General features: G+C 31.9%; 1 protein-coding gene across 1 annotated transcript; it reads left to right on the plus strand.

Moving 5' to 3' along the window:
- Window positions 1-1,908: 1,908 nt before the first annotated feature.
- Window positions 1,909-26,995, plus strand: LOC118190599 (cullin-4B-like). The gene is made up of 2 exons (XM_035361351.2): window positions 1,909-2,082; window positions 20,651-26,995. Exon 2 carries the CDS (start codon window positions 20,671-20,673, stop codon window positions 22,942-22,944), a length of 2,274 nt encoding a protein of 757 aa, XP_035217242.2. The 5' UTR covers window positions 1,909-2,082; window positions 20,651-20,670; the 3' UTR covers window positions 22,945-26,995.
- Window positions 26,996-27,483: the final 488 nt, after the last annotated feature.

Consider the following 27,483-nt stretch of genomic DNA (forward strand, 5'->3'; position numbering starts at 1 on the left):
CAATAAGAAATAAAAAACAAAAAGAACAAATTCACAATTTTTAAGATAAATATATATTAAAAAATATAATTTCATATTTAGAAAATACTTAGATACTACATAAAAATTTTTTTAAAAAAATACTTAAAGCAAGTAAATTGTAAGTTTTAATTCTAACTTACCTACTATATGAGTGTTGGGGTCTGCAAAAGTGTTGTGAAAGAGAAGTAAGTGTGTTCTTCAAATTATATAGATGGCGCTTATGTAGGTAAAGTTGAGTGTCAAGCTGCTATCTTTGTTATAGTAAAAATTTTTTTGTAAAGATTAATATTAATTAAATTAAATTTAATTTAATTAAAAATCCTAAAGGTAGTAATATCAATTATTTAGGGAGTTAAGTAACTGAGCCAATCAAGAGATGTATGTTTGCTTGAAGGAAATTAAAGTGAAGTGGTATGTGAAAAAAATGTAAACTGCTTGTAATTTGAAATGTGTGTTCTGTTGAAAAATTGTGAAAATTGTTAAAAAATTAAGCGGACGGTAAAATCGCTGAACACTAGAAGTTCAGTCCAAGGTTGAAATCTCGCGAACGGGCTGGTTGCAATGACGTTTTGTGGTTTTCCCCATGTGTTACGTGTATACGAGCTAGTTTTCCTTAGAATGTCCTCCACGAAGGCAACCCTCACTTTAGGCAGATAACCCTCGAGGATTTGCCGTAATTACATAAAACCAAAACTAAGCACTTTTTAGATCTGAATAAATATACACAAAACTGATGTAATATCTAAAAGTAGACCACATTAAAAAATCTGATAACTAATTATAAATCTGGCATTGTAATATTGACAAGAATTTAACCGAAAATTATACAGGAATTTAATTTGTTTTATACAGGAGATTTTAGAAACTATTGGAAATTGACATTGATATCGGTACACTTAAAACTACTTAAATAAATTTCTTAACTCAAAGCAATTTAATGTAAATGTTGAATTTAGGATTGCATAGTTTGAATTATATACTGCATATTCTTTAATGCATGTCTAATGTATGGCATTTTTATACACTACAAATTCAAATAAAAGAGAGGGAAATACATTATAATCTAAAATATAAAATTTATAAATTTATAAATTACTCATCAAAACATGAAATTAAGTACATTGATATATGCATTCGTTTAAAAATTACAATTTTAAATTAAAAGTATGCACCCCTTCTGTATATGTGAAATAGGAAAACACCAAATATATTATTTTCACTAAAATTTATTTAAGGCATTGGTAACGTAGAATAAATAAATAACGTAGAATCGTCAGCATCAAATGCGTTATTTCTATAGCGAAATAATTGAGTTTTTCACAAATCTTAAGAAAATAAAATATCTATTACATACACTTTCAAAAACAATCCGTGACCTCCGCCGTCCTCAGTTTAGCTCTAAAACGACAGTCAGAAACCTAAACGGCAGCTGTCCAGCTGACGGAAAAATTTCCGACGCATCGATCTCTGTAATGATCGAGACGATGACACCAGACTCGCTCTCTCTAGAGTAGATCGCAAAAAACGACCCGTTCTTCTAACTCTACGGTGTCCAGACTAGTGCCCCATATGTGCACAATGCTGAAATTAGCAAAAGTTTTCGCATCAACTCAAAAATGACAAAGCAAGTCGCTTAAGGTGGTCACCCACACATTCACTGGCGTTTAAAAATTCTGCTTGAATCAATGTAGTGTTTATTGTTAAGTAAATTTGCAATGCTCCAAATGGGATTATCAAACAAATATATTGGGAAATTTTGATTATCGGGGGGGAATAAAGGCTGCATAGTTCTCGTCTCTTATTTATGCACTTTTCCTTCGCACCTAAGATTGATTTTTCGCCTGCAAGTAGAAAAGCTTGGCGGATGCAAAACAAGACATCTGTCTACATTGTCTGTCTGTCTGGCAATGTCAGTGTTAGTAGTGGCGATTTCTTGTGCATAGAGTGTTGAGTCAAATAACTCCTATTATTGTCTGTCTGCTTTTTTATTACATGTGACAAGCCAATTAATATAAAGTGCTGTCCATAAAAGTCGTGTAATGCTAGTACGTGCCTTCATAGGTAAGACTGTTTCAGATAATGGTAAACCAAACATTTGGTATTATATGCTATATCTTTTAGGTAGAAAGTAAATATTTCACTATAAAAATAAACGGTGAAGCATTCACTAAATAGTTGTAATAAATTTATTTATAAATAAAAGCAAAATTGCAACTTTTCATCAATTTCGAAAATAAATTTAATTCCGAATTTATAATTCGATAATTGAAACATGCTCTTTAAAATCGTTTTCTCTTAATGATCGATCAAACCATATTGTGTATATTAACCACATATGTTTTTAGCTAATAATGAGTTGTGTTTGATATGCATTATTAACAAAATTGTTACTCATGTAAGGCTGTAAGTTTTTTCCCTTCGATGAAACGTAGGTAAAAGAAGTTTGAGAAACCAAACTTCAGTAAAATAAAGGGAAGTAATTGGAATGATTTAGAGTAGCATATCTGAAACTTATTTCAAGTGGGAACCACCAAGTTAGAATGTTCTGTGGGCCATCTTGCTCTTGTCAGCAGTTTTTTAGCGTATGTTACTACCTGTATACTTGTATTTTTAAAATACAACTAATTAAAATTAATTTAATTTTATATTGGTATTAATTAAAGTATAGAAAAAACTTATTTTTGTATTTAGTAATTTAAAGCTGCTAGTGTTTGAATAATCTTCAACCTTTTAACTAAAAATTAAATAAATATTGGTACTGCCAATTAATGAGTTGTATGAGCTTGCTAATTCTTTCACCGCTCTGTCTTCAATGGTAATGAGATCCAGAGCTTAATGATGTATTCTGTAGTGTTGGTTCATTAGAGTGTTCAGTCAACTGTTCTTTGTCATTTGATGCTAGTTTGTTATTTTCAAAATTTTAGTGGAAAGGATCATGAACTCATGAAAATTCGTTATATTTCCCACTTAGTAAAAGTTTAATACTGTGATCTCGGAATTGTGATATGTGAATGTATGTCGTCGCATAATGCTTTTCCAATAATGGTGTCATTTTCAATGGAATAAGATTCTAATGTTGAAAATTGTGAAAAATTTCTATAAAATCTGTATAAAACTAACACCAAGCGATCTTTCAATTTGCTTTACTTTCTCATGTTTATTGAGAATAGTCAAAGATATGCCATTATGCTTAGCCAAATGTCATCAGCAAGAAGCTGTGTAAAATTGTGTTAATTTTATTTTGCAAATCTGAAGGACCACAATTTAAAAAACCACTATTTTAGGATATTGTCTTCATTATTAAAATGATTGATCAGTTAACGGTTGATCTTTGGATTATGGTAACTTGGCGATTTTTTGGCGACCAACTCTGCTACAGCAACCCTCTATTTTTTTTCGCCGCCATTTCGTCTTCATGAAGTAAAGACATGTTTCTTTTCTTTTTATTTACTCAACACTTTTTCCAACAATCTGCTAGCCGAATTACACTTATGCTAGAAATTTTATGGAACAAAATTGCTTAATCGTGACAAATATTAGCTGCAAAATTGGGAAAAAGTGCAGAATCACAAACTCCTTGCCGCATTTTTCAAAATCGCACATACACAGTAACCATGTACACGTCGACTTATTTTTACTTAAAAAAAATCCCAGAATTGCACAAAAATGGCATTGCGCACACTCTTGACTTTATCCATCTACATTGCTATTTTCTCATAAATTACAAAAATTTGCACGAAAATGCAGGAAAATTTTCTGAATCTTTAAACTCTGTAAAAAGCACGTATATGAAATTACTTGATCGCGAAAAAGTATATACCCTATCCAAGGATGAACATTTCCACGTATAATATAAATAAAATATCCAATATAATATAAATAAAACTTTTACCTCTAAATTATCTATTATAAACGTCACCAACGAATTCATAACAAAACATTAAAAATGGTTACAAATACTTAGTGTCAAATATTTAAATTATTTCCATAACACGTTTACTTCAACTGAAACGTATACCAAATTCCTACAAACATAAAATTCACAAAATAACTATCATTTAATTAAAACATCACTTAACCATGTACACGTCGACTTATTTTTACTTAAAAAAAATCCCAGAATTGCACAAAAATGGCATTGTGCACACTCTTTACTATATCCATGTACACTGCTTTTTTCTCATAAATTAGAAAAATTTCACAAAAATGCATGAAAATTTTGTGAATCTTTAAATCTGGTAAAAAGAACATATATGAAATTACCTGATCGCGAAAAAGTATATACCCTTTCCAAAGATGAACATTTCCACGTATAAAATATCGAAAAACTTTTACCTCTAAATTATCTATTATATTATAAACGTCACCAACAAATTCATACTGCAAACATTATAAATGGTTACAAATACTTAGTGTCAAATATTTAAATTATTTCCATGCACGTTTACTTCCACTGAAACGTATACCAAATTCCTACAAACATAAAATTCACAAAATAACTATCATTTCATTAAAATATAATTATATTCAAAACCACTACTTAAAATATAAATGAGCACATACATTAAATTAATAAAAATTACCTTACAATCCTAATTACTTTAAACTAAATCATTGCTAATAACAATTTTCCCAATAATACCAAATTCCTTTCCACCTTACATTTAGAACAATGCATAAAAATAATATCCTCAAATAATTAAAAATACTAACTTACCTAATCTTCTTCAGAATCTTGATTACGTGGCGGATACACTTTTCTAATTCATTCAATAAAATTATTGAAAGATTTTTTTCTGCGAATTTTTTCTCCATACTTCCTCCGCTAAATAAAAAGCAAAATTCTCTTTATCACAATGCCTAAATACCCATTTCGAATTCACTTTAGTTAGGGGCCATGGGATCCAAAAATTAACCAACACTGTTTCACACAACACAGAATAAAGCTAAATACAAAATTTCCAGATTTCCCCCCTTTTCCGATTAAAGAACTGTAATTTGTCCATTAATGTCACATGACATATCTCATGATCTCTCATTTCCCTCACACAAAATAATGCATAATCGGAACTGAGTACTTGTCACATTATTACCAAAGTCCTAGGTAGTAATCTTTATCGCCTCCAAAATGTCGCCATACTACCAGTTACCTTATTCCAAAGATCAGCCCAGTTAACTTGATTAGTAAACTCTGCTTCCATAATTTTGGTTTTCAGTGAACTTGAAAAACTTTGTAGCTGCATGTTTTATGAAATAAGTAAACTTTTTTAAAATTACCATCAGGAGCTAGATTTGATACAATATTTTTGATGAGTAGATGTTAACTTATATATTAAAAATATTTGAATATTCTTTGTTACTGCTGCTAGAAATCAGTTTTTGTTTCTTATTGCATTTCATCAAAAAATATTTTATGTATTTTACCATTGAATTAATATGGTGAAAGCTAAGTGTAAGTCTCTATGTTAACCAGTCTATATAGAATTATTATTAAACACCTGCCTGGTATCTCAACAAGGAAGATTAATAAATCTTGGATTATTTTCTATAATGACTTGTGATATGTATTAAAATCATTTAAGGTTTAGTGATCTTTATTTCAGTTTAAATGTGGATAAAAAAATGGGTAAAACTGTATTTACGGGTACCCCTTGAGGAAAATTGGAGATTTTTGGTGGTACATGGATACTGAGTTTGTGCAATTCTTTGACTTGTTACTTTGGCTTTGTGTAGCGCTGATTTTAGCGCCAAAAATCGCTGCTACACAAGTACAAAATAACAATTATTCAAGTCGAAGAATTGCACAAACTCGGTATCCATGTACACATTGACCTATTTTTCTTAAAACCCCAGAATTGCACAGACTAGGCATTGCACACTCCCTTGACTTATCCATGTACTGGTCGACCTATTTTCACTTAAAAAAAAGTCAGAGAATTGCACAAACTTGGCATTGGGAACTCCTTTTGTCCATGTACACATAGATATATTTTCACTTAAAAAGTCAAAGGAGCACCCAATTCTAGGTAAAAGTATATTTACGGAACGTTCAACTATTCGGGTTACAATAAATAAAACAACAACTTGCCAATTCTAGGTAAAAGTATATTTACGGAACGTTCAACTACTCGGGTTACAATAAATGAAACAACAACTTGCCGATAAACGAAAGAACAACTTCACGATAATACAAGGGCTACCGTTCAGTGTACTCTAACCAAAAAATGAATTTACTAATTCATATTTTCAATTAACAGAACTTATTATTGACCAGTTATGAAATTAAGATAAATGATTTAAAATATTGGGAAGTCAATTTATTACATTTTTTATACTGGAAGCTTATCATGGCTAATCTTTGGAATATGGTAACAGGTAGTTTGGGGACATTTTGGTAACGCGATAAAGGTTACTAGCTAGGACTTTAGCAGTGTACATGGATAAAGTCGAGTGTGCGCAATGCCATTTTTGTGCAATTCTGGGATTTTTTTTAAGTGAAAATAGGTCGACGTGTACATGGATACCGTGTATGTGCAATTCTTAAAAACGCAGCAAGCAAGCTAGGACTTTAGCAGTGTATATGGATAAAGTCAAGAGTGTGCGCAATGCCATTTTTGTGGAATTCTTGGATTTTTTTTAAGTGAAAATAGGTCGACGTGTACATGGATGATACCGTGTATGTGCAATTCTTAAAAACGCGGCAAGCAGTGGGCGATCATAATCTTCGTCATGATTAAGCTCTTTTGTTCCATAAAAGTTCTAGCATAAGCGTAATTCGGCTAGCAGATTGTTGGAAAAAAATTTTGAGTAAAATTTAAAAAAAAAAAAAAAAAACTTTACTTTATGAAATCAAAATGGCATCCAAAAAAAAAAAAAAAAAAAAACTAGCAGGTTGCTGTAGCAGGGTTGGTCGCCAAAAAAATCGCCAAGTTACCATAATCCAAAGATTAACTCTTATTATCAAACTATAACGTAATAATATTTTCAATTTGGAGTAATAAACATATTAAGAAAAACATTATTGTTTTGAAATTTTGGAACTACTCTTATACGCCCTCGGTTCGCGACAAATTTCTTGCCAGACACTTTTGGTCGAGAAAATTCATGGCACCATATTACTGTCTAAATTTTTTGTCTACATTTTGAACTTTAAGCCTAAAATGTCTACAAAATCGATGTTTTTAACACATAATTTATACCAAAAATCCAAAACAAAAACAAAAAATTTAGATAGCAAAAACGTAGTCTCAACTCAACAGAATCTCAAGCCTGGAACTCAACAGAATTTGCCAATAATCTTTAGTTAAGTCTGGTTGCTGTCAAAGTTTCTACATATTGTTCTATATTGGGGATTGGATAAAACTCAAACTGCATTATTTCATTTAACTTTCCATAATTAATACATGACATAGGATCCCTACCTGGCATCTCAACAAGTGTCATGGGTGAAGTATATTAGAAGGTCTTTGTTCAGTAATTTTGTATTTGAACATTATTTTCTATCACATCTTTTAGAATTTCCTTCCATCAGTTTGTCATTTTATTAGGCTTATGCCATACATGTTTGTCACTGATTACTCCAGTATCATTTTCGACTAAATTGTGTTTTCCCTGGAATATTAAAAAATATAGCAGAAAATTTTCCCAACTGCAGGATTTACTCATCATCAAGTCTTTCTTTAAGATTATCTTTTTCTAAATATTATTTCCCTGAAATCCAAATTCATTAGAGTTAGTTAACATATAGGGAGCATTCACCTTTAATTCTGAGGTGTCATCGTCTCCTTATCATCTAATAGCACAACGTTCAAAAGTTCAGGTCTCTTAATGATAAGAATTTAACATGCTGATGTGATACACTTTATTCTCTTCCTGATTCCATTCAAAACTGACCACATAGTTTGTTTCTGATACTATTTTCTCCATTTTCCCCAGACATTTCCTTTGAGGAGGGAGTTGGCTTAGTGTTAATACATAGCACCTCTCTGCTGGAATTCCCTATTTATGGCATTTTTGCCTTTTATTTCTCACCTCTTCCCTTTTCTATGTAGCTGATTCTGTACTTTTCTTTCAATCTATTTATTTGAAGACATTTCTATTATGGTATCTTCCCCCCCCCGGAGGATCTAACCGTGTCTCAGACAATAATGCGACAGGGGTTTTGAGATTGGCTCAAGTACCAGTTCAGCAGGATTAAAGACGATACTGAGTTAGTGTTCACAGAGCAAAGAGAGCGGCAAGTACTCGAGTTTCCCAATTTGGGCAGGTTCAATATGTAATACTTTTAAGACTCATTTTATCAACTGATGGTGCTACTTCACAGGATGGCTGTAGGGAGTGGTAACTTTGTATACCCAAACTTTTCAAGAATTAAGTGACTCGTAAACTATTTCTATTGATCAGTTTGTATCTCTCTCATGAAGCCTATCCAACTAAATACCTGCTAAAGTGCATTTACAGCAGATTTTAGCATTATATCCAGCACTGGCATGTTATTTGGATATTTAGAGGCTAAGCACATAACTGTAATAAGATATTTATTACCTTCAGTTGATACAGGCATAGAGCCACAAGCATCTACATTAACTTTACTAAAGACTTCAGATATCACTAATAGTTACTGATGGAGGTTTCTTTTTGTCATTTGCTTTTAGGGCTTGTGATTAGACGTTGACAAGTGTCACAGGTTTTAATGAATCCCTCAATTTCTTTATAACAGTTTGGCCAGAAAAAAATGTCTTAGTAACTGGTCTTTTGTTTTAAAAACTTCTGAATGACCTGAAGTTCCTTCATGATTGTTTTAATTTGCTCACTGAGGATTGCTGGAACAACAATAAAATTTTCTTCTTATTTTCCAACTTATTTTTATTTTCTTCTTTACTAAAATCACATTTTTAATCTTGTGTTTTACTAATATGATAATGGGGCAAGTTCTTTACATTTTTGTTGTTCAGCAACAGAAGTACTTGAATCTGTTTGAATAATAGGCCTTGTGGGGATACAAGGGTCAACAATAGGCAGTATCTCTTTGTTTTCAGACTTCTCCTGAGCATCCTTCTCCTTTTCCTTACCTAACTCAGTCTGTTCAGAAATTAGATTTGACTCACTTAAATGTTCTGTTTCCTTAAGTTGTCACACTTGAGACCGAGTAATGACAGCGTTAAGATTTCTGCATACGAAGAATAATTTTATTAGTTCCTCTGAGAAGAGCCACTGTTTGGTTACCTAAGATAAATCATCCTTGGTCTAAGTGTTGTCGATTTGCTTTGGTGGTTACTATATCAGCATCGCATTCAATATCCACTTCAGCAACAGGTAAACAAGTTCTTATGATCATCCAGTAAATGTTGAACCTATACATGTTACCCCTTTGTTCTGTCTCGATCTACATATTTCTGCCAAATAATATCTGCTGTTGCTCCTAGAACTCTTAGAACAAGCATTTCAAAACCATTTATTCTCCCATTTAATGTATAGGGATCTAACAGATTTTCTTATTTCCCACGTATTCGACACTCTGCTTTTTGAGTTCTAAAATTGAGGACGGAAATGGTCAGAAGACCCACATTCATATCATTGAAGTCTTTTTTTTTTTTTTTTTTTTCTTATCAAAATTCGAATCGGGCCTTTTTCTCGAAATTTGGTGCATACATTATCTTTTTTGTGTGTCCTGAGAAGCTTTTATTACTTTTGAAGATGTTACTAGGGAATTGAGAAATACTGATTTGTCTACTTGCTGTTTTCAAGTTCTCCCAATTTCATTTTTCCCTCTGTCATTTTTTTAGCATCTTCAAATTCTTCATTTCACCCAACTCTTATGACTCTCAAGTAATTGTAGCCTGTTCATCTATAAAATGTTCTTTAAACTCATTTGGTGTGCACCTGATTTAAATTTGATCAACCAACATTAAATCTTTTAGATGGTTGAATGTTTTGATTTTTAATCCGTTGAGCCACCCATCTAAAAATGTCTTTAAGTTCATGATAAAAAATTGAAAAGAAGTTGTCGAAATTTCTGTGCACTTAACATGAATCTTTGAAGCAATAATCGTTTAATATGCTGTTAATCTCTCGGCTGTTCTTCATGCTCCCTGGCAATTATATTATTTACCTTAGCCGGAAGGATGCCAGTGAGATGTGACACTCATTCATCTGTGGGCAAGTGTAGAACTTTAGCTTGCCTCTAAAAAGTTGTAGGAATAGATTGATATCATCAGTTTTGAAATTAAACTTGGGTATAAGTTTCTCAAAATTCTGATTAAATGCTGTTTCACCTCCAGGTCTAGCAGATTCAGTATTCTGTTTTGCTTTAAGGCATTCTAGATCTAACTGCATCTTCTCTGAGTTTTCTTTCATAATACTTTGCAGAAAATTTTTGACACATTCTTCCTGATAATTTTTACTAATTATTAGTTGTTTTAAATCTATTATGTTCATATCTGTGGAAACTGTTTCTCCAAGCTTTGAGGCAACAATGAATAGATTCCGTTTTTTATTTTTCCACAAATACCGCATTTTCAAGAAAAGTAATCGTTGAACAAACAATGAGTCAATATATAGAAACAGTTATAAACAAATAATACACGGGAAAAAAAATCAGAGTTAGATAAAGAATTTTTTTCCTCCTTTTTTTACAAAATTAGGCAGATTAAAATAAAATGTTAAAAGAAACTTGATTCATTTTGAATTTATTCTCATTTAGAATACAAAAAGAATAAATATCCCTTATGAATAATTTTCCTGTCAATAAAAATAATAATAACAAATTCTTTTCATCCAATATTGCAAGATAGAGAAAAGAAACAGTCTGGCGCCAATAAGTTTAAACATTGCTCGTTAGCTTTCATTTCCACGACCAGCCATTTCCATTAACTCAATACTATATGATTCTATCTGAACAGAATGAAATCAGATCATTATAAAAAATTTTCCTTGTCGTTAAAAAGCTTTAAAATTTAAAATAAAATGATAAAATTTAACATTCTACATGTAAGAAAACATACATCATATTAAAATACAGCACTGGTGTGCTTTCATGAGAAACCGAAAGTAAGAAATCCTCAATAAATTCAACAATTCATTTCTTGCAGAAACATTTAACATCTTTCTTCTAAATGATGACTTAAAATCGAACTTAAAATTTCAATATCGCACTGATGTGCTCTCACATATACACAAAAATATATATTTCTGATTATACCACACGAATTTATGTTTGGCAACATTTTAAGCATAAATGCACTGTGTGTATGGGTTCGTAATAGATTGAATGCATGCAGGTCCAGTGATAGGTTGATAAAATTTATTTAATTAAAAGAAACATTTCAGAATTCTGGAACTTTCTGCGGAAATATTCGTACAGGTGTTCACAAGTACAATTAATAGTTACAATTCAAACTACTAAGAAAGTTAAACACAGTGCAATGCAAAGTACATCTAAAGAGAAAGTTAAACCCTAGAGATAGTTGAGTACTCCAACCTCGCTCTGCACTAAGAATTGACAACAACAACAACTGAGGGTAGATGCTCTTTGCAGCCTTATATAGTTTTCACCCAGCTGCTGAGATATTTTTAGTATTTTCTGCTTCTCGAAATTACTGGAAGGCATATGAAGGGCAGATACGGTTACAGCTAATATATTTCATAGTAACCAATGAAATTCATTCACTTATAATACCTATTACGGTGATACACACACTGGACCAAAATGTTAGCAAATGGTTGCTAAGATTGGGAACTTTGGGAAATTTCTTGCCAAATTTGGCTACAAAAATTAGTCACCAAAACTGTTAGCAGCTTCAAGATGTCTTGTCAATTTAGTGAGATAGCCATTTACTCATTGTTAAATAGACTTGCCCTTGTATTCTTATTTTTTGGAAAGTGTATCCAGAATACCATAAATTCTAGTAAGAGGGTAGCTGTCTTTCTTTGTAACCTTCTTCAACTGGTGATAATCAATGCAAAATCTAGTTGAACAGAGCCCCTCGTGGACTTGCTGAAGGCTCGATAACATCGCCTTTTTTGTATGTCTTTTAGACATTTTCCTACTTCTTCCTGTTTAGCAATCAGTGCACATCTTGGATGTTGCGTGACTGGTGGATGATCACCTGCATCAATTCTGTGCTGTGTCAAACTGGTTCGGCCTACATCAGAAGATTAGCAGGAGAAAACATCTTCAGATTCTTGTATGACTTATTTTGCAGCATTTCACTCCTCATCACTTAGTTGCGCATTCTGCAGTAACTCTGATGTTAGGGTCTCTGAAGACACAGATTGTGGAGGGGTAGTGTTCCGCTTAATGTAGGTCTCTAAAGTACATGCTGTAACCACTTCACCTTTCCTAATGATGTTTGTCCTATAAGTTATATTGGCAACAATAACAGCCCTCACTAAGTCACCAAGTGCCGAGGCTGCTAGTACTCTTGGCGGGGTGTTACAGTCATTGGGATATTACAATTTACCATACTCAAAATTTCTGTTTTCAGCTATGGATCCATGAAGCTATAATTCTGTTCTTACTGTACTATTATATCATGAGCTATGATTTGATGAGCAGATTTAACTCTTTCGTCATTAATTCCAAATAGGGTTGTGTCTTTAGTGATAAAATGCAGTTTATTTTTAAAGTCCTAGGAACAATGGTATTTTCATAGAAAGTCTAATCTGAGTACGCAAGGCTCTGTTATATTTGCTACATATACCGTGCGATGGTACGCAGCACTTCCAAACTTCATGTTTACTTTTAATTTTCCAATGAAGTCGAATTTATCCCCCAGACACAGTATGGAGGGTGACGCAGGGCAGCGTTCAGATACCTTCCAGTTATTGAGCCAGATCTTTTTGGATGATGGTTATATTGGCTGCTGTATCGATGATCATATGGCGAGTCCTTTACTGCTGGCATTCACTGCAGAAGTCTGAAGTGCTTTAAAATGAGCCTTCTTATTACCTTTCAACATCTGCTTCATGATATAAGCACTAATTTGTTTCTTGCATCTTTGTTGGGTGTGGTCTTATTTTCCGTGCCCTGGGGCATTCTGCAGTTCCTTCATATGTGGCCTACAGCCACAGTTCCAGCACTTTAGGGTCAGTTTCTTATCGCTCCTATTCCATCTTAAGGAAGGCATTGACTTGTTTGGTTAAATTGTCTAGGTGACTACTTATGTGATCCACTGGCTCTTGGTCTTGAGCAGCTCAGATAGGGTGGCAGGTCTATGTGTGTTGCTTGCTGGGCTGCCTCGAATTTCATGGCATACACTAGAGCAGGGGTTGTTAACCGGTGGTACGCAAGAGAAAAATAGGTGGTACACAAAGAAGCAAAGTATTTTTAACTATTAAATTCAAAAATTAAAACGTCAACATCGTGATTGAGTTTTTCTCTAACACTCGTAAATTCATGCGATCTGAGCTTTGTTCAAGAGTGGTGGTGGTAGTAGTACTTTGTAGTAGTGGTACTAAAGGTTTTAAATTTTTGTTTAGATGGTACACGTAAGTTAAAAAGGTTGATAAGTGTGCTCTAGAGTGCTCTTTAAGTACTTGACATTCACCATTCATAGGTCTTTCTGTATCTCAGGATCCGGAATGGCATCTGTGAAGTGCTGCAGGGACAGGATTTCCCTTGCTTCTAATGGGCAATCTAAAAAAGCCGAGATGAGACAGCCTTTCAACATCTGTGGCAAACACCTGAAGTGTTTCCATGTGCTTCTGTTGGTGAGATTTTAATTGAAGCCTACTATAGTCTTTTAAACATTTCTCACCAAAGTGCAGCTCCCCCAAATAGAGCTTCGAAGTCTAGCCCCTGGTTTTCAGGCAGAGTTTGAAGAATATCCACTGCATCTGCTCTCAGAGAAGTTGAAAGATGGCTGGCCTGAGCTTGAGAATCCCATCTATTCACATCTGCCACTATAAAAATTTGCATCTTTTATACTGGCCAGAAAGTCTTATCAACATATATGGATAGCTATAGAGAGGGATGAGAAGGCATTGGTAAAAATTTAAAACCATCAAAATTGCTTCCATCCATTGCTCTAAATTTCTTTAAACTATCAACCTCTTTGGCGACTGCAGAAATCGTATTATTGGTTTGCTGTTGGATAGCAGAAATTCTTTCTTCGATTTGTTATTCCACAGCAGAAACTCTTTCTTGAATTTCTGCAACTTTGTTTTTAACCATGTCTGTTCTGCCTTCCATAGCTTTGAATTTGTTTTCTATTATGCAATTTCTCTTTTCATTTCCTCTTGCCCTGCTTCAATCTTTTCTTGAACAGCTTTCATCTGTAATGGAATCAAAAACCGCTTTCATGCCTTCTTTGAATGGAGCAAAGGCTGTCACCAGCTGTCTTAATTGCTCATCCATTGCTCTTGTCACTGGCATTCTATCCCACTGCTGACACAAAAAATTTTTAATGTGCATACTGGTTTGTAAGAGATGGAATGCATACGAGTCCGATGATGGGTTGATAAAATTAATTTTATTAAAAGAAACACTTCACAGTTTTGGAACTTCCTATAAAAATATTCGTAAGGTATTCACGGTATCACAGAGTTACAATCAGTAGTTATGCCTCAACCTACTAAAAGTGTTAAACACAATGCAATGCAAAGAGGAAGCTAACCTGGAGATATCTCAGTAATCCAATACCTATTACAGTGATATAGGAAGTGAACCAAAATGTTGCCAAGTATGCTGACTTTTGGCAGTTTCTTGTAAAATTAGTAACTAAAACCATTGCCATCTTGGCGATGTCTCATCAGTTTAGCAAGATAACCATTTACTCAGTGTTAAATAGAGTTGCCCTTGTATTCTTATTTTTTTGGTAGAGTATCATCTCTCTAGATTTTCATGTTACATTATAAGAAAAATACAATCACATGTAATTTCTCTAAATTTATCCTTATATGAACAAAATTCATAACAAATTTAAATGTAAATGCAATGATGTGCTGTTTATTAATGGGAATGTTTTTCCTAATATACCATAAAAAGAAAATATCTCGTTGGATGCATAAAAGTAACTCTGAGTGCTTAAAACTCTTATGCACTTATGTGCTGTTTCTACTTTGAGGATTGATTTTCTTGAATTCATAAGCAGTAAATAACTAAATTAAATTTTTCAGGTCTGAAAATGAATACTGTAAAGAACATGTACCTTATGTCTCTTGTGGCACATATCTCAGTGGAACCTCCATTTATTTTCTATTTGTTTAGTGTGTGACATTGTGAATATCCCAGGCACAAGGAAGATAGCATTAGTAGTGCATCAATCTTATTCACAATACATGAGCGTTGTGAGACTCAGACATAAATTTTAATTTGTACACATTTACAAATATTGGTAAATTTCCATGTTGTTGGCATGTTTAGAGACGGCAAAAACTGGCCATGATGGTGGAACCCATCACACCTGATCTCAACAGATGAAATGATCCTCACACTTTACTTTGGCAGAGCTTCGGGATCCCTCTCGAGACACAACTTAAAATACTTTGATGTTCTGCTTGTGCAGGTGTATTACCTTCCCCTTTAGAATTATGGAATACTGTCTAGAGTTCATTACACCTTTTAATTCCTGTTTTTTATTTTGGTCACATTTCCTTCCTATCTTTAAAATACTAAGATGTAAATCTAAAGTGCGTCATCTGAAAATTATTGTGTTTCATGTCGTATTAAGCTGTGGTGTGGCAGTTCTCACCAATCAGATTAAAGAAATACAGTACAAAGTCCGTAATCTGGACATCCATTATCCAGAATGATCTATAATCCGGACCTCAAAGCCACAAACTCACGCAGGTGCGTTTAATGCGCGCGTCCGCTGCGCGTAAAGCGTTTACTTATGCGCGCTACCGATAGTGAAGAAAGTGACAGAGAGGTTATTGGAAACGAAAAAATTTCCATTGACAAATTAGTCGGTATTCTCGACACAGCGATTACAGGACTTGAACTGTGGAACTTTGTAACTGAACAAGAAATTATGTCTGTTTATAGAATTAAAGAGAAAGTATTAGCGCAAAAATGAAGCAACTTAAACAACTTACATTGAAAGAAATGTTTAATAAAGTAAACAAATAAATATTAAGCTTTTATTTTGTAAATTTTGATACCCTTTAGATCATATTTGCTCTTTATTTCATAAATTATGGTTTCATATTTTTAATTGTATAATTTCTGCATGCCATCGTACCAGATTTAAATTGATGATCTGTGATCCGGGAAAACCCCTAATCTGGAATCGCTGAAGTCCCGACGAGTCCGGATTAAAGACTTTGTACTGTATATGTATATATATGTAATAGTGTGGCAGTCATGCACGAGTGAAGCTTGGCAATCTGGTCACATCAGAATTCTGGACATTGCTGTGGCTGAGTGTAAGGCGGCATCCAATCCAGATGGATTTAAATTTATAGCTCCATATCTTTACTCAATTCAAACGGCAAATCGGTTGTGTCTGTCTTCAAGTGTTATAACAGAAAGACCGTTGCCAGTCTGTTACAGTTATTCCTAAAGCATTCCATTACATATACATGCAAAAAAATCCTGGCTATTCAACTGATTAGAAAGCTCAAGCAAAAGAAATATTTTTTCATTGTACAAACTTTTTAACAAAATATTAAGCAAATGAAATTTATAAAGCCATCATGATATATATATATAGGACTACAATTTGGAACAAACAAAGGATGTGATTTAGTTCAATAATGCATCAGCATGCTATAAGATTTTTACCTTGCTTTTATGTAAACCTGTTTAGTTCTTTTTTTTCTTTTTTTAAGCTGTTATTTATCATTTTTTCTCTGCATTTTGAAAAAAATCATTAAAATTTGAGATCTTTCTTCTATGGAACAGCACGGAGTGCAATATTTTTGAAATTACTGAACCCTGGTATTAAGAAAAGTGTGCATTAATTGGCATGATATGTGTTTCTATTTGAAAATTAATAGTGGCAATACATTGTGAAAAATTGTAGCAAATGAATTAAGTTTTTTTAATATATATTATATAGTATGTAACTTGTATGTCTTTATTATCTAAGTAAATAAATAGTGAGCAATTCTATCAAACTTCTGCCAGAATAATTGGCACGAGTTTGGTGGGATCTCTGCCAAATTACATGGTTCAGGGGATTTTACAATCAGATAAGATATTTTACTTTCAAAAGTTTAAAGCCTGCAAAAATGTCACCTTTATCATCTAAATTTAAAACAAAAAATGCATTTTAGATAACTATTCAGATTTTGTATCTGAGGGATTCTGAGCAAGGGTAATTGGCCTTGGAGGACATTTCATAGTTTCAGGGGGCGAATGTAATCAGCCTTTTATTTACTTGTTAAATATTTAATTTTAGTTCATGAATATAAAACTACTTTTATTCAAGTGGGCGAATGTGATCAGCCTTCTATTTACTTGTTAAATATTTAATTTTAGTTCATGAATATAAAACTACTTTTATTCAAGTTTTGGTATTAATTAATATTTTCTATACTTTTATTGTTTAATTTAATGCTTAAAGATAATCTAAATCTTAAATAAATGTAAGCATGTATTTTTCAAAATTTGGAAAGGGGGGGAAGGTATTCTATAATAGTGGTGAAAGAGGTGCTTGGACCAAAACTGGTTCAGAACCATTATTATATCTGAAATCTTAGCATTACTTTTAAATGTAGGCTTTATTCAAATTCACAACAAATAATTTGACTGTTTTTCTAATTTTACACTAGAAATTTCTTCTTTCATTCAATTGGTTTTTCTACCATAAATTGTACCTTTTATATGTTCAACTATCTGGAATTATCCCTTATTTAATATTCAGCATTTTCCAAGTATTCTGGATATATTTTACTATATATAAATGTTTATTGTGTAGGGTTGGAATTGAGAAGAAAGGGGGGAGAATAAACTTCTGTACTTCTATTGTCATGTACAACAAACAGCTAGTTGCCACTGAGTTACTCAAAATATTTTTAATGCTATATACTACTGGTTTATGCTCTGCCTGTAAAATTATGTTTATTTTAGAAAACATACTAATATATAATTAAGGTCTATCCGGAAATTCTTCTGGACTAACAGAGAGCTATTTTAGTGATTCCAGTATTTTTATTTCAGTGGCAGACTATATTTTTTTGTTTTTCATTTTGTGGTGTATCAATATATGTATTACATATTATTGAGATACAAAATATTAGAAGTGACATAAATATGAGATTTTATTTTACTGACTGTCCACACTCCCAGTTTCAACATTCAGTAGAATTCTGATCTTTTTGGTATATTTATGAATATTCATTCAACATTAGATGTTAGATATGACAGTAAATGTACACCATTTTGTCCATTCATCAACTCATTTCTACCTAAATAATCTCTCAAAAATTTAAACACAACCAAATAAATTTATTCTACCAAAATAATAATGTTTTATAGTTGTTGCCACTCAAGCAAAACTAAAAGGAAATTAATATTACACTGGTTGAATGTCGATGAACAATGCTATACTTTACAATAACCAACCTATGCATGCATATATCACATATTTTTTTAGGGCACATGGATTTACATGCTTTATATTTAACCAAACAGCCATGAACTTAAATGTATCTTCTGGCTGTCCAAATGGGTCCTTATATCTTTGCACAGTGCAGCAATTTTTTACAAAAGGAAAAGATTAACAATTTAGTAATTCCAAAATATTATTTATTACATGCATAGTTTATGTTTTAATTCAGCATTTATCCCAAAAAATAATAAACCTAATTACAAGTGAATTTCTTTTGTTTTGGGGACTCATGATGATTACTTTAAAAATAGATTCACAGCAATTTGTTTCTTTTAGCATTTTTGTTGCAAAATACTGCATTCTGCAGAAACATTTCTGTAATTATATCTAAATGCAGGCAAATGCCACAAGCACATATTTTAAGATCGAGTTGAACACTGGTCTTATGATTTCTCTATGCTATCTGCTAGATTTGGAATATAGTAAATAGAATGCATACACAAGTAGGGACATTACTTGTTGAAACTGTAAAAATTGCTTTACACATGGTTGCCAGAGTTTGACGAATTCTAAAAATTTTGGAGACTTTTACTGAGGTCATCTGTACTAATATATAAGTACCTAAAAATTTAAATATTGGCTGTATAGGAATTTTTTCCCTCTCTTATAAAATTTCTTGTCTTTTATTAAATGTTTCTTATTATTATTTATGAATAGAGCACAACTTAACGAGCTGTAAAGATAGCCCAAAAATTTTTTTTGTTAATTCACAAAGCCTGTAAGAAAGTATCATTATTTTTTTAGATTATCCTGATCATCTTTGTGTTGCCTTATTTTAAATTTATATTCACATATTGTGTTACCCTGCATGTTTTAGAATCTATGTATCAACATAATTTGGAATATAAGGTTTGTTTAATATGGAAGAAGTGTAAAAAATGCCACGTTTATTGTAAATAATGAAATATTTATTTAGATATTAAATCAAAATTATTGAAATTTCTATTTTCCAAAAGTATGAATTATTATTGATAAAAATTAGAACCTTAAAGAATGTTTATAAAATTTTGTAAAAAAAATTCATTAAGGTCCTTATTCACATTACTGTGCAGAATGTATTATATTTTCTAATGTACCAATCAGTATGATGTATAAAATTAACTCAAAGATTTTATCCAAATACTCATTAAATTTAGATTTATCAAATATCTAAATCAACCTTCTATGTGCAACATTTAAAAAATTTGATATAAATAAAAAAAACTAATCCGAGAGTGAAAGAAAAGAGAATGTATTAGAAACTATATTGAAATAAAAAGTATACCATTTATTTGTTTTCGAACTTTTAAACGATTAAATGCCAAAATAGGCCAGAATTTAAACATGCTGTGAAAAATTAGATTTCAAGAAAATCAACGAAATGGGTATTACATGCATGCTGTTAAATGGACAGAAACCAGTGTGAATGTTAAAAATTTTAAAGATAGTTTTAGTTGGTTATTGACTTGTGGAAAGAAAGTATACAATAATGCAGTATTTGTAGCAGAAGCTACAAATGAAATAAATGTAGATTTTAATTTCAGGTAATGGTGTTTGGTTTTTAAATCTGCATTTATGATTTAAAGATTAGTCAGTGAAAAATATTTTATTTGTATAAATGTATTTTTAAACACTTTTCTTTAGCACGAACAGCTGTTTTTAACTATTATTTTTACGCCTTCATAAAACTGTTTCAATTCCCCCCCTTCAGTTTCTATTAAGTAAAAATATTTTTAATTTACTAGAACCATTTTGAATTATACATACATTATCACTTTTATTCAATATAATTATTAATTTAGTTAGTAAATGGAAATACAGGGTGGCCCGTGAAAAAGTAACCTGCTTCCAGTGTACCATAATGGAATACCGATTACATTTTTGTGGACCACTCTGCAGAAGTCATAATATTTTATATCCTGCATATCAAACTTTTAGAGGACTTTTTGGGGACACTGGAATTTTTGGCTTAATTCTATAAAAAGATGACATTTTGAGTGATTGTATTATTATTTTAGGAATTAAAATTCAGTTTGAGTTGATAATAAATGTAAAAATTATATTTATATTTTCCTAAATTATTTTTTTTTTCACAGTTTATCTGATTGATTGATCAATGAAAAGAGATTTAGAGGAAAAAATGATGGATGTTGTAAGCCCTAAGAAATATGGATTGTCATCTGTAACAAATTATCCTTATGCCACTCCTCTTCTGGGCAAACCTGGTACAGCAAAGAAATTAGTAATAAAGAACTTTGAAAAACCCAAACTTCCAGAAAATTATAAACAACAAACTTGGGAAAAATTACAAAGTGCTGTTATAGCAATTCAGACTTCTAAACCTATTAGTACATCCCAAGAAGAGCTTTATCAAGCTGTTGAAAATTTATGTTCCAACAACATGGCTGCCTTTTTGTATGATAATTTAAGAGCTCTGTGTGAAAATAACATTAAACAGAATGTTAATCAATTTCTTCCCGATTCTATGGACAGTGTGTATTTCTTAAAGCTTATGAATGAATTCTGGCAAGATCATTGTAGACAGATGATAATGATACGAAGTATTTTCCTTTTTCTCGATCGCACCTACATTTTGCAAAGTCCTGGCATTTCATCTCTATGGGATATGGGTTTAGACATGTTTCGTATACATATAGTTTCCCATCCACTTGTACAGAATAGAACTGTAGATGGATTATTGATGCTTATAGACAAAGAAAGAAATGGGCAAACTGTTGATAAGAGTTTACTTAAAAGTTTATTACGGATGTTTCTGGATCTGCAGATATATCAGGAAATTTTTGAAGTTCGTTTTCTGCAAAATACTGAAGAAATATATGCTGCTGAAGGTCAGCGGCTAATGCAAGAATTAGATGTTCCACATTATGTGCAGCATGTTGAAAGGAGATTAAATGAAGAATGGGAAAGACTTTTACATTATCTTGATCAATCTACCAAAAAACCATTGATCCAGTGTGTAGAGAAACAACTCCTTGGTGAGCATCTAACTCCTATTCTTCAGAAAGGCTTAGATAACCTTTTGGAGGAAAATAGACTTAGTGATCTCAAATTGATGTATGATTTATTCACCCGAGCTAAAAATGGTTTACCACAGCTATGTTCTCATTTTAATCTTTATATCAAAAAGCATGGTCGTGTTATTGTTAGCAATCCCGAAAAAGATAAAACCATGGTCCAAGAGCTCTTAGAATTTAAAGATCGCATGGATTTAATTGTTAATGTTTGTTTTCAAAAGAATCCCAAATTCTTAAATACTTTAAAAGAAGCTTTTGAATATTTTGTTAACCAAAGACCTAATAAACCAGCTGAGCTGATAGCAAAATTTTTGGATTTAAAATTACGAGCTGGAAACAAAGAAGCTACCGAAGAAGAATTGGAATTACTTCTTGATAAGATTATGGTCTTGTTTAGGTATATTCATGGGAAAGATGTATTTGAAGCATTTTACAAAAAGGATTTAGCTAAAAGATTATTAGTTGGAAAGAGTGCTTCTGTTGATGCCGAAAAGTCAATGTTATCTAAATTAAAGCAAGAATGTGGTGCAGCTTTTACTAGTAAATTAGAGGGTATGTTTAAAGATATGGAAATATCTAAAGAACTAATGGGAACTTTCAAGCAGCACTTACAAAACATGAAAGTTCCTGGTAATATGGATATGTCTGTTGCTGTACTGACCATGGGTTATTGGCCAACTTATCAACCAGTTGAGGTACAGATGCCACCTGACATGTTAAAGTATCAAGAAGTATTTAAAAAATTTTATTTGAGTAAACACAGTGGACGCAAGTTGCTTTGGCAACCTAGTTTAGGTCACTGTGTACTGAAAGCTTATTTTTCTGCAGGTAACAAAGAATTGCAAGTTTCATTATTTCAAGCGTTAGTTCTTCTGATGTTCAATAAAGAAGATAGCTGTTCATTTGAAGAAATAAAACAAGCTACTGCCATTGAAGAAGGAGAATTAAGAAGAACTCTTCAATCATTGGCATGTGGTAAAGCTAGAGTTTTGCAAAAAATTCCTCGTGGTAAGGATGTTGAAGATGATGATAAATTTACTTTTAATGAAGATTTTAAAAACAAATATTATAGAATAAAAATTAATCAAATACAAATGAAGGAAACTCAGGAAGAACAATCCATTACTCAAGAGAGAGTTTTCCAAGATCGTCAGTATCAAATAGATGCTGCTATTGTTCGCATAATGAAGATGAGAAAATCATTATCTCACAACTTACTAATTACTGAATTATATGATCAACTTAAATTTCCTGTGAAACCAACAGAATTAAAGAAGCGTGTCGAAAGTTTGATTGACAGAGATTATTTACAGCGTGATAAAGATAATACAAATCAGTATCATTATGTTGCATAAATGTTTAATAACTGTAAAGCTGGTGACTGTTTTTTCGATAAAATCTGTATAGTTTTTATCTCCATTTAAAACGTGAAATTGCGTAGTATGCTTAATTCACATTTTTGAGCTTCATGCATTTCATTTAATATAGAGTTCAATGACTTATCTTGATGCACTTGATTATGTTTTTGAATGTTTTATGATTTTTTTTAAAATTTTTTTTTGTGTCAAGCTGATGAATTGTAGTTTTTGCAGCTTTTAAATTATTAAAGTACTTCTAAAGTTCAAATTATATTAAAAGGGATAAATGTATGGTTTTATTTATACATTATGCTGAAAAAGTTTAGTACAAAAGAAAAAAAACTATATGTTAATGCATTACAATTGTTTGCTGGAAATTTCTCAACTTTTAAACATTAAACAAATATAAAAGTAATTTTGGCGTATTTTGAGCTTGGTCTTTTAATAGCTTAAAATGTGTACTCTGACTTTTATTCTGATTATATGTGATAATTAGATATATTTCACAGTCATCATGTATATTAGTGTTTCATATTCACTAAAAGTATGCAATATATTCATTTTTATTTAATACTATCTTCTATACTATATTATAGCAAGAATGCATAAAAGTGGAATTTTCAAACTAGTTGGATATAAAACATTAAATTTTTAAGTCATGCTGCTATCATGAAAAACAAGATTTTAAGAAATAAAATTAGCAGCCTGTCAGGGAAAAAGTAAGTCTGCATGTATATATATATATATAATCGAAATAGAAATTGAAAAGCTAACAAGTAATGTGATGTAAGACCTATTTGGTCTTAAAAATATATATATATATAGCGAGAGAGGGAGCTGCGATAGTAATAAATAATCAAGTTTATTGTAAACTTCAGTTTATTATCATATTTAATTACTAAAATTTATTGCTAAAATTGCCTCGTAGCATCATTTTCTTATTAATCAAAATAATAAACAAATTGGATTACATTAAATTTTTGTACAGGTTCTTCAGTTTTTCTGAAACTAGAACAGTCCTGTCAAACCTTTGTAATTGCAACCTCATGATGAGTTACAAAATGACATATTTCCTGTTTGTAAAAGTTCTCTTCCCTTGAGCCAAAAAACTGAATTATCACCTGCATGGCATCGTGGAAGGGGCAGAACTGTTTGTTATTCAAACCTATGATTACTACAGCATCTGGTGAGTAAGCAGATGGATGAGAAGAAACTTTCCACTTTTTCTGTCACTTTCATTCAAGGTCTTGAAAAAGCATTACTCTTTTCTTCCTGAACTAGTGCAGTCTGCTTCTGAGCAGTGCATTTGCAACCCTTTGTGACTGAGAAGAGTGTAATTTTTTTGCTTTGATGGTTTTGTCATTCTCTAGGAATTCAAACTGCACAATACCAGTGTGGGTCATCAAACACAGAGCACCTTCTGTTGGTGAAGTTTTGTGGTAGCTAATACCACAACACCAGGGGATTACGAATGATGTTTTCTCCCCCCATTACTATATAACACACATTTCTCATCAGATATCAATATCTGGTTCAGGAATGAAGGTTTCTTATGACATGACAGCAAAAAGAGCAAATGGTGAATGGCTGAAATTTGCTTTCTTCGGTCAACATGAGGCACCTACTCACTGAACTTCCATATCTTTTTAAGCTTATGAAATGCAATTGGATGCTTTCTTCCAATACTTCAAACCCTTGTGCAAGTTGTTTATATATTTGGTTTGGATTACACTTTGTGTTCTCCTTTAACATGGCTTTGTTGATGTTGGATGAATACCTAGCTTATGACTCATCCTGAAAGCCATCATCTCCCGATGCAATGTGGCTGAGCAATTTTCATGCTGTATGCTTCCTCACTGCTGCCTCCCCAAATGGGAAGCATATCTTTTTATTAGCAGCTTCTGCTTCTTTGCTGCCCGGTTTGAATAGCAAACACTGGCATATTCACTTCAGAATTGTAATCCTCACAAAACTGCTTTTAATACACCTCATACTCTGCACTGATTAACAGTTGGTAGGAATGGGAAGTTTTGATGTCATTTTGGCAGGGTTGCCAATGCCTACCGTTTGGATTTCACTCATTTTCCAGCAGCATGAACCTTTCTGGATACCTGGTACATAAAAACATAAGCACTAATATAAACAAGACTGATGTGATGAATGCACAACCTAAAAATGATACATGCAATAAAATTCTATATGTAAAAATCAAGATGATAGCAAAAACTTTGAAAGGCTCTGCATGATATTAATGATCATGGTGTGAAAAAAATGAGTTTAAGAGGGTGCAGTAATAGGAAGTGTAATGAGAGAACGATGAGAATCATTAGCATCTCATCATTTTAAGAATTTATCAGGCTTATCAGATGAATAATGTCTACTGCAACTTGTGTGTTTGCTTGTTTGAATGTTGATTTCTGAGGGTTAGCTCTGTGGCCACTGTGAAAGTCTTGAGGTAAGGGTTACTAATTTAGACTTTTTCCCAGTTAGCGAAAACACTAATAGCAGAGTTGTGTTAAGTGAACTTAACAAAGTGGAAAACACCTGTTTGTATCAGATGCATTTTTAATAATTTTGCTGAAGTTTTAAAAAAAGTATGTTTTAACAACCTTTATTTTAAACCTTTTTTGTGCTGCTTATCCTAGCAGATGATAAGTTACGTTCTAAGAAAGATATGCAAATTATGCATTGCTTCACAACATATATAATTTTTTAAAGTTTCTGACTTTATTTTATTTGCATGTGTATAACTACCACTGAACTCTTGATTATCTGTGCTATAATGCACAGATATGCATGAAATAACCAGAGACCAGTGATGGTCCAAAAATGATCTAATATACCATGAAAATGAATTTAAATATTTAGTAGTTGGAAGAGAAGCATGGCACTATAAAATATGAAACTCAGCCAAAATGCTATCTGTAGATTGGCATAGATTTTAACTAAAATTCCATCAATTTCAAAAACATTCTAACAAGCAACACTTTTCTTAATATTTTAACTCCTGAAGAAGAGATATATCAGATCACTCTCAAAACTGATAGTTTAATTTAAAATCTACATCAATGAAAGTTTTTTTTTTTTTTTTGTCTAGTGTTATGTATTAAGCAGTGCTGTTTGTGTTACAATATGGTACTTAAAATAAAGCATATATATATATATATATATATATAATTGTAGAGTTTTTTTTTTTCTGTAAAATATCTGTTTTGTTTTTTTGTGAGCCTTGCTAAAATTTTCCCCCAAACTTTAATGTATGTGTTGTCGCTAAAGTGTATAATAAATCAACAATTCCACACTTTAAGTAGTTATTTCGTAAAATAACTAGTTATTCTATAAATTAATTCATTATGGGCAGTTAAAATGTAAAATAAACAATTTAACTGAATTATACAACATACAAAATGTTACTTATACAAAGACACAATAAAATCATTTGTTTCTACAGGGATTACTAAAATGGCACTTGAAATAGCATAGAACATTATTCTTTCAAACAAATAAATTTTTTTGTTGACACTATTTTATATGAACATATTTTAAATCCCCAATCTGTACCTAAACTTTGAGCTGTAGCAGCCGACTGGAACAATTTCTCATTTCTGGCAGTTCTTTGATTTTAATTATTTTTTTATTCCATGATGCTGAACTGGAATCAGAAATATAAATGTTTCTTGTTTCCAATTTTAAAAAATCCATCTTTGGTTATTTTCATGATAATAGGTAAAATAAATCTTGCAATACTTCTTCCTTTTTCAACTTCAGATACTGGGGTATGAACTAGAGATGAGGAAAATTTGCTTCTTTGAGGATTGGATCAGAATCATTTGCTCACTGAAAGGAATCTGTTCATTTTTATGATTGACAAAGAAGAGGAATGAGAGACGAATCAAGAGTGATTAATGAGGATGTACTGAAGAGCAAAAAGAATCAAATGAGCAGTGGAATCAAAACTGGTTTAGCAAAGCTGAAGCGAATAGCGAAAAGAATTGAATGAGCCATGGGCTCAGAAAAACCGATGCAATAAACTGTTACTTGAACTGATTTTCTTTCAACTGTATTTTGAAAATCCATAAAATCTCATTTGTACATATAACTAATAGTAAAATTTTAGAATAAAAACTTTTAAATAAGTAAAGGATAAAAATTAAACTCACTTTTAAATATGGGAGAATAAACGTTCTTTTCTTCCCAAAAATGGGAATCAAACTTTCCTGGCATGCTTCTGACAAGAGCCTTGCTCTTATTCCATGAATTAAATTGAATGAATTTATTGCAAATATCTGTGCCTGGCATACTGCACATGAACTGTAAAAGAGCTACAACTGTATCTGGAATCAGAGTAAATTTCTTTAATAAAGTGAATTAGTTCTGGAGCAGTTCATCTAGTTCTGATATGGATTGTAAGCCCCATAAATACATCAGAATGAGATTAATCTTATTATGAATATTCTTACTTTCTTTACTCCAAGTGCACTTTCTACGACTTTTATTTAAAAAAAATTTTTTTTTGTTTTGTTTGTCCCAGCAGAT

This window comes from Stegodyphus dumicola, chromosome 5 (genome assembly GCF_044657685.1).
Source record: "Stegodyphus dumicola isolate Sdum_Otavi_A_Nest chromosome 5, ASM4465768v1".
Taxonomy (NCBI): Eukaryota; Metazoa; Arthropoda; class Arachnida; order Araneae; family Eresidae; genus Stegodyphus; species Stegodyphus dumicola.